The 15,023-nt window shown below is 39.2% G+C and overlaps 1 protein-coding gene and 1 long non-coding RNA gene across 2 annotated transcripts; one reads left to right on the top strand and one right to left on the bottom strand.

Moving 5' to 3' along the window:
• Positions 1-1,717: 1,717 nt before the first annotated feature.
• LOC144310162 (outer dynein arm-docking complex subunit 2-like) lies at positions 1,718-14,792 on the top strand (the record flags this gene model as incomplete). The annotated part of the gene is made up of 6 exons (XM_077890906.1): positions 1,718-1,978; positions 8,087-8,244; positions 11,110-11,302; positions 11,926-12,032; positions 12,211-12,347; positions 14,676-14,792. Coding segments are annotated over exons 1-6 (936 nt in total), but the record flags the coding sequence as incomplete, so codon positions are not given.
• LOC144310161 (uncharacterized) lies at positions 12,841-14,281 on the bottom strand. Its single transcript, XR_013375855.1, has 2 exons — positions 14,191-14,281; positions 12,841-13,743 (listed from the first exon to the last, which is right to left on the bottom strand). It is a non-coding gene; the product is annotated as an uncharacterized LOC144310161 (long non-coding RNA).
• Positions 14,793-15,023: the final 231 nt, after the last annotated feature.

Genomic DNA, 15,023 nt, shown 5'->3' with positions numbered 1-15,023 from the left:
AGTGAGGCAGTACTCATAACTCAGAAGTATTATTAACCATATTTCATTATCAAAATGATATTGGCTACTTCCTGGGACCCCAGGATCATAGCCTGAGCCCAAAGGCAGACACTCAACCACTGAGCCACCCAGGTGCCCTGATGTCTGACATTCTTGGTCCTCATCACTAAATCCCAATGATGTCCCCTAACTGTAAAATAAAGGAAAATTAAAAGGTAAATAATTGCAATACAGTAATAGTATGTAAATGCTCAGGTACCACTACACTAGAATATGTAGTGAAGTAGTCAGGTGCTCCAGCCTTACATAGAATTATATACTGTGAATGCAGTAGCTCCAAATGCAGGCTGATGTAAACACATCATTGAAACTTAAATTGTGTGACCAGCATGGCCATCAATGGTGTGATTTTCCAAAATACTGAGCTCTTGGTAGACTTCCATATAAGACAGAATATATACAACCTTCCTTTGACTTACATGATAGTTGCAATCCTGGAAAATTCAGTGTATGTCAAAACTGTGGAAAAATTACTTTGTAAAGTGGAGTTAGATTCTTAGCGCAGGTATTACTTATCTGAAGTTTTTCGCCCACCAGATGCCTAAAGAGTGTAGTATAATTCTGTCTGGGGACTGTTGTGCACATTGCAGGACATCAGACATTATTTTTTAAGAGTTTGTTTATTTATGAGAGACAGAGAGAGGCAGAGACGTAGGCAGAGAGAGAAGCAGGCTCCCTGTGGGGAGCCTGATGCGGGACTCAATCCCAGGACCCGCTCCTGGGACCCCAGGATCACACCCTGAGCCAAAGGCAGACTCAACCACTGAGCCACCCGGGTGCCCTGATGTCTGACATTCTTGGTCCTCATTACTAAATCCCAATGATGTCCCCTTCCTATCATTTTGATAATGAAATATCCTTAATAATATTTCTGAATTATGAGTATTGCCTCATTGAGAGCCACTGATCTAGATATCCTGTTACTAGATTTAGTGCAGTACAAAACCCAAAATCCCCAAGTCATTTCCGAAGGGTCCTGGTACTTCGGAGCTTTAGTAATAATGGGGGAAAGCTAATTCTATTCTATATTTAACTTTATCACCATTCTAATATTCTGGAAGGAAGCCTTTCATGATCCTATTAGTGAAAAATCAAACAAGTATAGACTATCAGGGAAAAAAAAGCCTTAAATGTTCACAGTGAGAACTTGCTTGCTAACTCGGCTTTTACTCAATGTTGCAGATAATGTTCTCTTTTTAAAGAAAGTCAGAATAACAGAGTTCAGTTTGACAGCATGGTTCTAAATTATGCACTGCCCAGCCCAGAAGAGCCTTTGGCTCCAGCAAACCTGTTGGACCAAAGGCCTTGATGCCATCTTCCCCCAGCTCTTCCTTCCACTGTTGGGAGTTTTCTGTTTCTGTTTTCTGCCCAGTTATTTGAGCTTTTCTTTCTGGGGCCCAGGGAAATGAGAAAGTTATTTGCTTAGGGCAAATAGATACTAGAAAATCCAAGTGCCTGTCAGTTTTACTTAGAGCTAGCCCAGTAAAAATGAATATTTCTGTTGCATTAAGGAGCAATTTGATGATGAAAAAAAATTGACCACTAAGATTAAGAAGCAGAATATGTGTTGGATGGCTTAAAGGCTTGAAAGTGAGAACGGTTCCAGGAAAAAGGTGATTGCCATCCTGTGTTTCTAACTCTTTCCACTCTGATGCAGGGTGTGTGGTGAGCTCAGATCTGAGCATTGACTGAGCATGGGGGTGGCTCTGACAAGGTCTGCACAGTGGACTGCTGCTGGATATGGGACCAGAACCCTGGAAATTACTCCACTGAATGAAGTGATATTGAAAGAAATTGTGATGTTTGTGGAGAGTTTTATCTACAAACATCCTCAAGAAGCAAAATATGTTTTTGTAGAACCACTTGAATGGAAAACAAACTTGGACCCCTCAGCATTTGAATCAGGATATATTGTCAGGTAAGCTGGTAAAGAGCTTCTAGAGTTTAATGTCTTTATTGTACATATTTTGATAAATGAGTTGTAGGTTTTGGGCAAGTAATTTAACATCTGTGAATCTCAGAAATATTCTGACCCAGGAATTGCAATCAGGAGGCACTCTGCTGAAATCTGGGAACATTCTGTTTAGCACAACAAAATTATGTATGTATGTATGTATGTATGTATGTATGTATGTATTTATGAGAGAGAGAGAGAGAGAGAGAAGATGAGCAGGGGCAGGGGCAGAGGGAGAAGCAGACTCCTGGCTGGGTAGGGAGCCAGCCAGACACTGAGCTCTATCCCAGGACCCTGAGATCATGACTTGAGCCAAAGGCAGACCCTTAACCGACTGAGCCACCCAGGCACCCCTAATTATTTCTTTCTATCTATCTATCTATCTATCTATCTATCTATCTATCTATCTATCATCTATCTATCTATCTATCTATCTATCTATCTATCTAGATGTTATTTATTCATGAGAGACACAGAGAGAGAGGCAGAGATACAGGCAGAGGGAGAAGCAGGCTCCCTACAGAGAGCCTGTTGTGAGACTCAATCCCAGGACCCTGGGATCATGACCTGAGCTGAAGGCAGATGCTCAACCACTGAGCCACCCCGGTGCCCTGGCACTCCTAATTTTTAAATTTTGATTTGAATTTCTTTTGATAGGGGATGCATTCTTGAGTTCACCACACTCCAACAATTGTTGTTGCTTTATGTTTGGGCTTTCCACTCATCTATACAACCCTACAGGTGTCAGTAGGCATTGGTTTTGTGACCTCTGCTATAGGCAAAATCCCTTCTGGTATTAAAATCTATTAATTCCTGGGGAGCGGTAAATTTCCCTCAATATATGGGAGAGGCTAATTAGCAATTAGCATTGTCCTCAAATGAGAACCTTCCAAATCTGAGATTTAAGAAAAACCTACCTCTACCTCAAACAGGGAGCTGTCAACTTAGCTCTAGAGAGCTTAGATAAAAAAATATATATGTATTTATATAAATGTAATCATAATTATATAGGAGTAATTGACATTTGCATATGTAAATCTTTTTTGTTGTTTTGGTCAGCTTCAGTTTATTTTCCACTTTCAGGCATCGGGATCCTCTTTTCTGCCACCGTGTTCCTCCTTAATTTTGCATATGAACTTTTAAAGTGTGACATTATCAAAGACAGGTCACTAATCAGTCAAATCTTCTTATATATGCCTTTTCCACTTTTTCCCTTTGGGATTATTTGTGAGAATAAACTCTGAATTTCATTTTTAGTACTGAAAAACCTTTTTTGAACTGTATTTCAGGAGTGTTTGGTTCTGTTGTCATGCTCTACCTTCTCTCTGAATTTCCTGAAGCCTTTTTCTAAAATTGTATTTTATTTCTAACTCTGCCTATGGTCACTTCCTCCCAAAGTGCTTGTCATTATTCATTGCTCCCACTTAAGTTCAGTGTAGTGTCACATGTTGTTTTTTCTAACCTTTGAAAGATGAACTCATCTGCAAAACCATATAGTTCAAAAACATATGAACTACTTAGTACAGAGATGAATTTAAAGCAGATGTCATAAGAGTATCAAGAGCGTCATTGTATCTTACCTCTGTTTATTTTGTGTTCCAAGGACAAACATGACCACATCTGCAACCTACTTAGGTGGGCTGTTACACATACCTCAATCATATCACTGTTTCTCTTTCTTTATCCTTATCCAATTGCTTTTTGCTCTATTTCCATTCTTATACCTCTGCATACAGTCTTTTTTTTTTTTCATACAGTCTTTATGCATAGAGGTCCCTCTTAAGCAGGAAGTCTCAACATTTTGGCACATATATGTTTTGAACCAACTACCTCTTGATTGTCTTCCTTCTGTCAAATTTACTGGACACCTTTTCCTTGGGCCAGTTTTTCTATCCATTATTCTTATTTCTGACTTTTATTGGTGATATCTTTGACCTCGGAAGGGAAAAGAGGGTCTGAAAGTAGCATTTGTTGTAGTTGAAGGAAACCATGCCATTGTGGCTGGATGAAAACCAGGTGGGTACTGATAGTCCTGAAGAAGGCAAAGGATACAGCTGAGATTTTGGTAGTTATGGAAAATTCTAAATGTTTACACATCCAAGTCTTGACCACTCCCCTTGCTCTACCCCCACCCCCCCAAACCAAAGAACTGTCAGCAACCCATAGCCACTTGGTATGCTGTGTCCACCAACATAACAAAAGTGATATAGACCAGAGATGCCCTCAATGGCTGGAAGAACGTACCATTAAAAGAGTCCCGGCTACCTCATTCTTTGCCCTTTTGTACACATGCACTGTTCTTGCTTAGGCTGCTGGCCCTTAGGACACCTTTTATTCATTTATTTAAAGGGTGGAGGGTCAACTGCTGTCCTTTCAGATAGGATTCAGCTCTGTAAGTCCACATAAATATGGATACCTAAGTCATCATAAAGGCTTTGAGTTTGGAGCCTCTGGATGCATTTCTACCAAACCACAATATTATTGGATGTTTTAGGATATTTCTTCTTCCTCTTGGGACTATATGTTCTCTCAGCCTTTTGTTCCAAAACAAGTCAGTTTTATTTACATGGAAAGTCTGTTGAAGTAAGTAAGCTACCCTCTTTTGTTGATCTCTTTTATATTCGCACTTGAGGCCTCATTTCTCATTTGATGTTGCACATCTCCAAATGTACTCTTTGCAGCAGTCCTTAAAAAATTGATCAGCCTTCTTCTGAATTAGGCTAACAGACATCTGACATTGAAACTGATCTGCTCATCATGCACTGAAAAAAGGTTTTACATGTCGTCACCCATCTTCTTTTGTGCAGATCATTGTTGAGTAGATAGGCATGGCACTGTCCACATGTTAGATGACTTACTCTTTTCTTTTAGAATCATTTCCAATGTACAACCCTTCATTCTATAATAACACTGGTCATCGTCTTTCCATGTTCATTGTTTTGGGGAAAATAACTCCACTTTCATTCTAATGGAAATCATAGGTCTCCTTGTATTACCATTTTCAATTGCTTTTGTTCTTATCAGACAGAATGAGATAACTAATCTTTCTAAAACACTCCAGAATGAAACCCAAGTCCACTGTAAGCTAAGGACAAATGACACCCTTCAATGATTAACACCATATGGTGGTGGTATACAGAGCTCAGTTGCTTTGACTCATTAGAATGTAGCTCAGGAAATATAAAGACTGGATAAGTGTTCAGAATCACTTAGTGACAATGTTATTATCAGTTCTTTTCTTTTTTGGTAAAATTACGATTTTGACTCATGTCAGCTTTAATACTGTGATATTTTAGCTTCTAATGTCTCTCTGCTGTCTCAATGATATGTCTGAGTTGGGACAAAATTCTCTCCTGGTAAGAGTGCTGTGTAGATGAGGAGTTGAGCCCCGAGCAGTGACCCTCTTCCCCCTGTCCTGCCCACCGCCCTCACAATTCATACCTTTCTGATTCCTAGTTTTCTTTTTTCTTTTGTAAATCTCTACAGGCATCTTTTTTATTGTTGACTTCCCAATACTCCTTGGTAATGGGCATTGTTTGATCCTTTTACCTTCTTGTTCTAGTTCTCTTATCAATGTCATGAAGGATCAGTTACATGATCTCTGATCTTAAAATTGTATTGTTTTATGAGATGATAATTATTATGTTTTGGTAAAACTTTTCTAAAAGATTTTATTTATTTGAGAGAGAGAGAGAGAGAGAGAGAGCAAGCAGATGGGGGGGTGGAACAAAGGGAGAGGGACAAGCAGACGCCTCACTGACTGTGGAGCTCAACCAGGGCTTGATCTCATGACCCTGAGATCACGACCTGATCAGAAACCAAGAGTCAGACACTTAACCAACAGAGCCACATGGGTGCCCCATATTTTGGTGAAATGTCCAAATTATGCTATTAAAATCGATGGCCATAACGTTTGTTACTTGAGCTCTTTGTTTTTTGTTCCTGAGAATTACTAACTAGTTTTGCAACTGTAGCTTTATATCTCTTGTTATTTTTTAGGCTCATTTATTGAGTAATTACTATGTTCTGGACACTAAACTAGACACTGGGGATGAAATAAATGTGACATTTTTCTGCTCTCTCACCTTATAGCATAAAGCTATAGTATTTTCAGCTGCCCTCCACAATTACAGTTTGAAAGTCTTTTGATCAGGTCAGTGGATTTCATTTGCAGCACATTTATCTTGACCTCACAAGATGGGCATAGTATTTTTTCTTTCCAGAATCTCTTTCTTCCAGTATTAGAAACTGCAAACCCCGAAACAAACCTGCTCTTCCACATCCTCCCTGGAGCTGGCATTTAGTTCCTACTGCTTTGCTGAGTTACAGGCTTCAACTGGTGGGAGCAATGAAATATGTGTCCTGTGCCCTTGACTTCTCCCATATCTTACCAGGAGTTTCACCTTCTCAAGTTCAGTGGCTTGATATTGTTGGCATTCAGTCAGCTTATAACTTAGTCTTGTCATCATCCACTTAGCACATGTGACCAACCTGGCACAGACCTTTAAGAAATCTCAAACCTGAAGACATTATTCCAAAAGCTTTATTTTAGAGAAAACACACATTTTGTATACAACACACATCACTGGTCAGCCTAGAAATCTTCTATTCGTTTATTCCTCTTCTATTTATTGAGTACCTTCTGTGTACAATTACTATGTAAGTTACTTCCTATGTGAGTTACTATGAAAGTTACTGCTGGAAGAACAGTGGGAAAGCCTGGTAAAAGTCCCTGTATTAGCCTCCTATTGCTGCTGTAACAAATTTTCACATACTTAGTGACTTAAAATAATGCAGATTTAATTTCTTAGGGTTCTGGAGGTGAAAAGACTAAAATAAGTGTGTAGGGTTAAAATCAAGGCGTTGGCAGGGCTGTGTTCCTTCTGGGGGCTGAAGGAAGATCCATTCTTGTCTTCTCCAGCTTCTGGAGGCCACCTACATTCCATAGCTTCTGGCTCTGTGTTACTCTGAACCCTGTTTCCATGTCACGTTGGCTTTTCTGACTTGACCCTCCTGCACATTTCAGAATAGTCTTCCCATCTCAAGATCCTTAACTTAATCCATCTGCATGGTCTCTCTTGCCATGTAAGATAAGGCATTTGTGGGCCTCGGGTGTTAGGATGTGGACATCCGTGGCAAGCCACTAGTCTGCCTCCATGATCTCTATCTTCTTCCTTTTCTAGTGAAATCGTGCTGGTAGTACATCTGAGTCTGAGTCTGTCAGGTTTACTTTTTCTGATGAACTGGCAATACACCACATCTGTTTATCTGCCTTACAATTTAAAATATGTTAGATCAGGTCTTAAGAGGAGAGCAGTTTTTCCAGGGATATCCATATCTAATAAAAACCTAGGTAGCTTAGTTAATGTTGTACGTGGTAGAAATCTATAGAAATATCACTGCCGTAAAAACATCTTAATATTTCTTAAATGCTGACCTAAAAAAAATAATTAAAATGGGCAGAAAGACAAATCTAGGAGACCCAGAAATTTCTGATCAGGAAAAGTCCATTTAGAAAAACTGCTTATTATCCTAAAGTAAACCAAATTAGGGGGTTTGGAGTGGGAAAACATCCACAGAGGGAACCTAGTTTGTCTCTCTCTCTTTCTCTTTTTTATAGCTTTTTGTTCATAAACACAGAGTAGCCAAGAAGATTTCTAACCACTAATTACTGTGGTGTAAACTTTATAAATAAAATAACTTTAGAAATCCCCAAAACATGAATGGTCCTGTAGAACCAGTGATTTTTTTAAAGTTGTCCAACACATTGTTAGAAAAACAAAACCAAAAACTGTGATTGAGTTCATGTAAGTATTCAAGACGTGGCTTAAAATGTTCTTCCTGGGTATATCATGTTGCTAACTATGGTTGCTAATAAGCCTGGGAACTTAGGGATCTGAGTGTGGACAAATGAGGAAAAGACATGAGCTTTTAACAAGAAGTACTTATATTTTGTGTTTTATAATGAGCCAGAGGGATGATTTGTCAGAATGTCTTATGTTTAACTTCACTAGCATCCAGGTAAGCTTAAGATTTTATTTATTTATTTATTTATTTATTTTTATTTCCTAGTGAAACAACAGTCAAGTCAGAAGAAGTTGATAAAGATGGGCAGCCTTTGCTGTTCCTCTCTGTGGCACACATTAAGATCAGGAGCTTGGGGCAGCTGTCACGTTTGCTGCTTATTGCCAAAGACAGAAAGCTGAAGGAAGCACAGGCTTGTATCAAAGGTGATATTTATGCTCCAGTCTATGACTTGAACTTTTAGAAACATAATCATGGGGGAGGGGGAGTTGCAGTCTCTTGAAAAAAGTTCCGTGACCTAAAAGGCAAAAAGTCCTATGTTCGACTTTGTAAAAATGTCATTCATTTTTCTTGGCTGAATGTCATGCTCATATCAAGTTTCTACTTTAAACTGAAAGGCCTAATACTTTACCACTAGCAAGCTTCTAGATTTCTAATTTTAGCATGTGGTTTAAAGAGAGGCTTCCTCGCTTCTGGAAAGACCAGAGGCCTGTATCCTCTAAGGTCTACACAGGAGAGAAGACAGATTAGTGGGGCCTGCACCAAACTCCACCCTCTACCCTCAGGCCTGCTGTGACGGATGATGCTCGGTTTCCTCTAAAATGTATGCAGCAAAGATAGCCCAGAGTAATCTCACTTTCCATTGGTCTCAGTAATGTTCCTTTGTAGGTTGCATAGCTTTGTGGAGGTAGTTACATTCACTCAATGGGAAACGTTTTCCTCTTCATTAAGGATGTAGATTTTCATTATTGTCTAAGCATCTAACATGCGTAAAAGAATGTGACCAATTGCCTGGAGCAATTGTTTTCTGAATTTTTCTTATGAGTAGAAATACCTAACAGTACGTAATGGTGTCATATACATGTTTTGCCTGTTTGGAATCATGTGACTAGAAGGACTCAAGCATGAGGTGCCTGGTCTTGCCTCTAATCATTCTTTGCTGTGTCTACTGCTATGACGTGGGAAGATGAACCTTTAAAAAAAATATTCTTTAGGATGTAAATCTTATGAGATGCCTGGGTGGCTCAGCGGTTAAGCGTCTGCCTTCAGCCCAGGGTGTGATCTTGGAGACCCGGGATCAGAGTCCCACATCGGGCTCCTTGCCTGCAGCCTCCTTCTCCCTCTGCCTCTGCCTGTGTCTCTGCCTCTCTCCCTATGACTCTAATGAATGAGTAAATAAATAAAATATTTTTTTAAAAAAAGATGTGAACCTTAGGACAGCAGCCTTTTCTTCTCTCTTGCCTACTCTTCATTATTAGGCTATCTATCTATCTATACCTCATAGCTACCCTGCTGAGGAGGAATGAAATCTTAAGAGTAAAGTTGAATTCAAGGAGGTTGGTAATAGCATTAATTTCAACTTAGTGCATGAACTTAATACATAGACTGGCTGCTATATATCTAGTTTGGCTAAATGTGTATCCTTTGCTGCATTTTGTCCTTTCTGTAAGAGCTCTAGGTACAACTCTTAGTTTTGGGTCCAGATTCCATGGTGCAGGGCAATTTGGGGGGCAGGTTTGTGTCTTTCCCCAGAATTCATATAATACCTTTTTCCATGAGTCTTAATGAGATGACTGCTGTAAGGATGATTGAGATGCTCAAAAAGTAGATGATTCCTAGATCTCTTTTCCCTGCCCCTCCCCTTGTGTGTTTTTTTCTAAGAAGCCCTAAGCCTTTTCTGCTATTTCCTGGTGCCAGAGTCCATCTCCCACTGCAGAGTTAATGCCATCACTGTGCTTCACTCATTTCAATCAGGTGGAGCTTTCTGAACTAGTCCCATGGGCCTCCTTGTTCAAATACATATATATTTCATCTTATTTAAATTCCTCCTTTCCAAATATGGCTTTGCCCTCTTCTTCCTCACTTGCAACTACATGGTTCTTTGGCTTTCACCAAATTCTTTTAACCATCTCTAGAGTTTTAACCATCTCTAGAGTCTACTTTCACACCTATGTCAGCCTTGATCATGAATTAGTATTGGAGTTTTTCACTGTAACTTTGGTATGTGTGTGAGTACTGGCCAGATTTGTTTTTCCAACTTGAACATAAAAAGGCATTGAAAATATAAGCATTGGGATCCCTGGGTGGCGCAACGGTTTAGCGCCTGCCTTTGGCCCAGGGCGCGATCCTGGAGACCCGGGATCGAATCCCACGTCGGGCTCCCGGTGCGTGGAGCCTGCTTCTCCCTCTGCCTATGTCTCTGCCTCTCTCTCTCTCACTGTGTGTCTATCATTCATAAATAAATAAATAAATAAATAAATAAATAAATAAATAAATAAATATTTAAAAAAAAGAATATTTCTTAAAAAAAAAAAAAAAGAAAATATAAGCATTTTGAGGGATCCCTGGGTGGCGCAGCGGTTTGGCGCCTGCCTTTGGCCCAGGGCGCGATCCTGGAGACACAGGATCGAATCCCACGTCGGGCTCCCGGTGCATGGAGCCTGCTTCTCCCTCTGCCTGTGTCTCTGCCTCTCTCTCTCTCTCTCTCTTTCACTGCGTGCCTATCATAAATAAATAAAAAAAAATTAAAAAAAAAGAAAGAAAATATAAGCACTTTGAACAGGTGGAAAAGACTGGTGGTAGATCTTTAGACTGAGAAAACCATGCTGTTTTGGAAAGAAAGCATTTGTGAACACTAAGCCTCAGTGGTTACATACACACACACACACACACGTACACACACACAGTTCTAGTGATGATTCTTCTAAGGAGACCAGTATTTCTCTATCTTCAAATCAGTTCTGGATACACTAATTGAATGACCATGCTGGACAATGCCCTACAGTCAATTAAAAAAAAAGAAAAAAAAAAGAAGGTCTTGTTCTTTGTCTTATGAGAGATATGATATAGATAGATGATACTGCAGTACAAGGTAGAGAATCTCAAGGAGTACAAGAAAGTTCCTAAATGCAGTAGAATCTGAGAAGTTGAGATTAATTCAAATTGGGTCCATGAGAGAAAGCTTAATGAAGGAAGCACATTTGGGTGGGCTTCAGAGGACTTGTTAGTCATTATTTTTCTTACAACAGAAGACAAGAGAATCATTTTTATTTATTTACTTGTTTGATCAGCTAACAGAGATCCTGTAACAAAAATCCTGGGTTTGGATTATAACACGGTGAAAGAAGACACATCCAGAGTAAATATTCTTGATAAAATTACCAAAGATGAAGATCCTGAGAGTGAGATAAAGATGAAGGTTGGCATGCTGCTTAAGCAACTGGATCTGCACCTACTGAATCATTCTCTAAAACGTATTTCATTGTGAGTCTTTTTAGAAAAAAGAAACCTCTAAAAGTTAGTTACAAAAAATGCTTTCAGAATTTTTTTAAACATACACAAATTATAGGAGTTGTTATTGATTTAACAGTAGATTTTAGGGTATTGCATGGATATTTCTAATTCTAAAATGTAAAGATTTACTGTTAGCTTTGCTAGAGCTTTCTATGGGGTTTCACCTGATTCTGAGGACATGAAGTGGCCTTGTTATTTTCACTCTCCTCAGACAATTAAATAGATGGTTAAATAGTAATGCAAATATCATATAGACTTTGTAAGGTTTAAAACTTGTTCATTTTTGTAGTTTTTTTTCTAGTATTATGCTATTACCACTAAGAAATGAAATGAATTTTTAAACGAATTTATTTAATGTTGCATTAAATATGAATCACTGGTTTCTTGATGTCTTGACAGTGTTGTAAGGCTATAACACAGCTAAAACTAACTGCAACATTTTTGTTGTTGTATAATTTGACTACAATTTTAATTATAAAAAGTGATATTCCTCCTCCCACCAGCCCCCCCCTTGCTAAAATGGTATATTTTCATCTGTTTTCTGGAGATTCTCTTTTAGAGTGTTAAAATGCATTTCTTATCATTCATTTCAGACAAATCTGTTTAAACCCAACAACTGTTAAGAACGATATAAAACTGCTGAAACATTTCTCAGGAAAAGGAGAACAAACTGTCTTGGAATCTATTGACTATACTTCAGGTTTCTATTATTCTCAGATTTGCTTTGTGTTATGTAAAATAATTATTATTTCCAAATGCTTCAATAGCTACATTAGGATTGAGTATTTGAAAAAAACTGTAATCATATTTATTTCTTTTTAAAGATAACATATTTTATTTTTCAGAGCTCCTTTTAATTGATCGATAATTGGTTTCAGATTATGAATTTTCAAATGGATGTCGAGCCCCACCTTGGAGACAAATTCATGGGGAAATTTGTTACGTGCTGGTAAAACCCCATGATGTTGAAACTCTGTGTGTTACTTGTAGTACAGAAGGAGTATTTTTAAATGGCGTAAGTAATTTTTTAAGAACCATGTTGTCTTTGGTGCTTGGCTCCATCTCTGTAAATGCAGGCATGTCTCCAGGACTGAATGCTGATGGCCACAGAAAATGCGATTCTGTTCTGTTGGGTTGAAGCAGATCCCTTTGCTATGTGTTTGCTGAGCAAATCCAAAACCATTTCAGAATGAGCCTCGGTGTTCCCCATTGCAGGTCATTAAATCAGTCTTCTAAGAAATGACCGTCAAAGGAACCCACGCCACTTTATAAAATGAAAACCTCTGTAACGATCAGTTCACTGATTGATTGATTAATTAATTAATTAATTAATTAATTATACAAGTATTCGGGCAAATAAGAGGTGGCTGAGGTAACACAGAAGCAGTAACTATAGCTTTTGCCCTAAGTGTTGAGAGGACAAAGGGAAGGAATTAAAATGTGGGAGCTTGGAGGAAGCACCCCCAAGAAGCTGGGACCCATGTGTCTGGTGAGGGAGCACCACCAGGCTGTGCTGGTTCCTTAGGGTCTCAGAAGATGTCCTTGCAGAGCTGGGACTTAGACCTCTGAGGAGGGGACCCTGCTTACATTGGTTATGGTCCCTTGGGAGTTCAGAGGGGGGACTCCCACAGAGCTGGGATCCATATCTCTGAAGAATGGTCGCTTCCAGGCTATGCTGGAGCACAGGGGGTCTCATGAAACTGGCACCCAGATGTCAGAGGAGTACAATGCCCAGGAGCTGGTACCTCAGGAGCTCAGAGGAGAGGATCTTTGCAGAACCAGCAGAGCTGAGACCCAGACCTTGGAAGAGGGAGACCTGGTTGGTTTGTAATGGGATTCTAAGGAGTTGTAATGAGCCAGGTTCTGGGAACATAGGGAAAAACCCCTGGGAACTGGAACCAACTGTTGCTACTGGAAGCAGCTGCCACTGCCAGGGTTCACTGCTGGGGACAGGGGACGAGGAGCTGGGAGCAGTCCCTTTCTCCCTCCTCCAGCTTTACAGTCTTCCTTTTACTTGCTGCTAACTGAAGCTGACTAGGGAGAAACACAGCATTCCAGATTCCCACCCCTGAGCACTAAGCAGGGTGGTGGCCTTCTGAATCTTCCACATGAACACATTTTATTTTTTGTCTCATACCTGTTCACTGAACTTACTAGGTGGTCAGCTTTCCCCTTGGCAACCCTGCCCTTGGTGTCTTCAATGTAATGTGGGGCCTCACAGGCAATATCTGCAGGGAGAACCTAAATCCTTAGTGGGGATTCCTCATCACAGGGGACTGTTGGGAGAATTGCTACCTCTTGGTTTGGATTGGCTTCAAAATGTGAGTGCCACTTTCTTGATGACCAGCAAGCATCTCATCTGACTTGCCTTATGGTGCATTTCTTCTCAGCATGATCTTCTCAGATTATATCTGCACAGAGGGGGGAGATGAGCTAAATATGATTTAGCCTTTGGTTTGTTTTGATACTCTAAGAAAGTGAAATTTCCAATCAGAAAATAAGAGACTTTGACCTTCTAGAGTGGGGCAAGGACACTTTGTTCCTATCAAGAGCTACTAATCTACATATACCTTTATTTGATATGGAAATATCTAAGTGTTCCTCTCAATTTCAAGAATGAAAGATAAGGAACATGATTCAATAATTACGACAAAATGCATGGCACGCCTGAGTTATATGGGTGTATATGATGTTTTGTGTATGTGTGTGGTTACGTATATATAAAAAGCACACTATGGGTTTTTATATATACATTTGGTTAAGGCAGAGCCAAATCTTTTCTATTAGGATAGGTGACGAAAGGAAAGAGACAAAAAGAAAGAGGTATGGAGAAAAAGGTTGGAGTGTCAGGTGCTTACATGGAGGTTGTAACTCTAGAAAATAATCCCATAGCAACCTCTTTACACACAGAACAAGAACAGAGTGTGACAAATGGAAACAAGCTTTTCTATGGTGGCATTCTAATCTTGGGACCTTTTATGACTTCATCAGATTCTCTTGAAGTCATAATGTTTTTTTTTTTGTGTGTGTTTTGTTTTTTTGCATTAGAGGAGTGCAGAGGGAAGGAAGCTCTCCATTCTTTGCTAACTAGCAAAATGCCCTACATGCATATAGGAGGTACTCAGTAAAAGCATAATGTATGGATGATGGATGGGTGGATGAGTGGATGGACGGACAAATGGATAACTTTAAGAAGGAAGAATTCTGCCCATATTTTTGATGTATAAAAACTGCCACATGGATCCTCGAGAGAAGAAAACAATATGTGGCCTTGGGTTGTGATGTATTGATCAGGTTCAAATGCTACTACATTAATAATTGCACCAAACTTTTTCTTCCAAAGGGCAAAACAGAAGATGAGGGGGAAATTAATTATGAGAGAAAAAGTGAAATTTATAAAGACCTTGTCACATTTTTAAAAGAAAAATCGGCAAAATTTTCAGAAAATATGTTTAAACAGGTAAGTTTACAGAATCTTGAAATATCATAGCATAGTGTTACTTGACATGTTACCTTCTGTTGAGAATAATTCTATTTTTGGACCCTGTTTATAATTTTTAGAGAGTTTTTCACAATATATTACATAAGAAATATTATAAGTGGAGTACTTCAAGGAAGTTTCTGAACCTCTTTAGGTAATAGGTGTAAAATATGTCAGATTGCTTTCTAAAAAAGCACTTTTTATCTTTCC

Source organism: Canis aureus, unplaced genomic scaffold, assembly GCF_053574225.1.
Source record: "Canis aureus isolate CA01 unplaced genomic scaffold, VMU_Caureus_v.1.0 ptg000478l_RagTag, whole genome shotgun sequence".
NCBI classification, from domain to species: Eukaryota; Metazoa; Chordata; class Mammalia; order Carnivora; family Canidae; genus Canis; species Canis aureus.
Note: the sequence above shows the minus strand (reverse complement) of the source record. Positions and strands in the feature narration are given on the sequence as shown.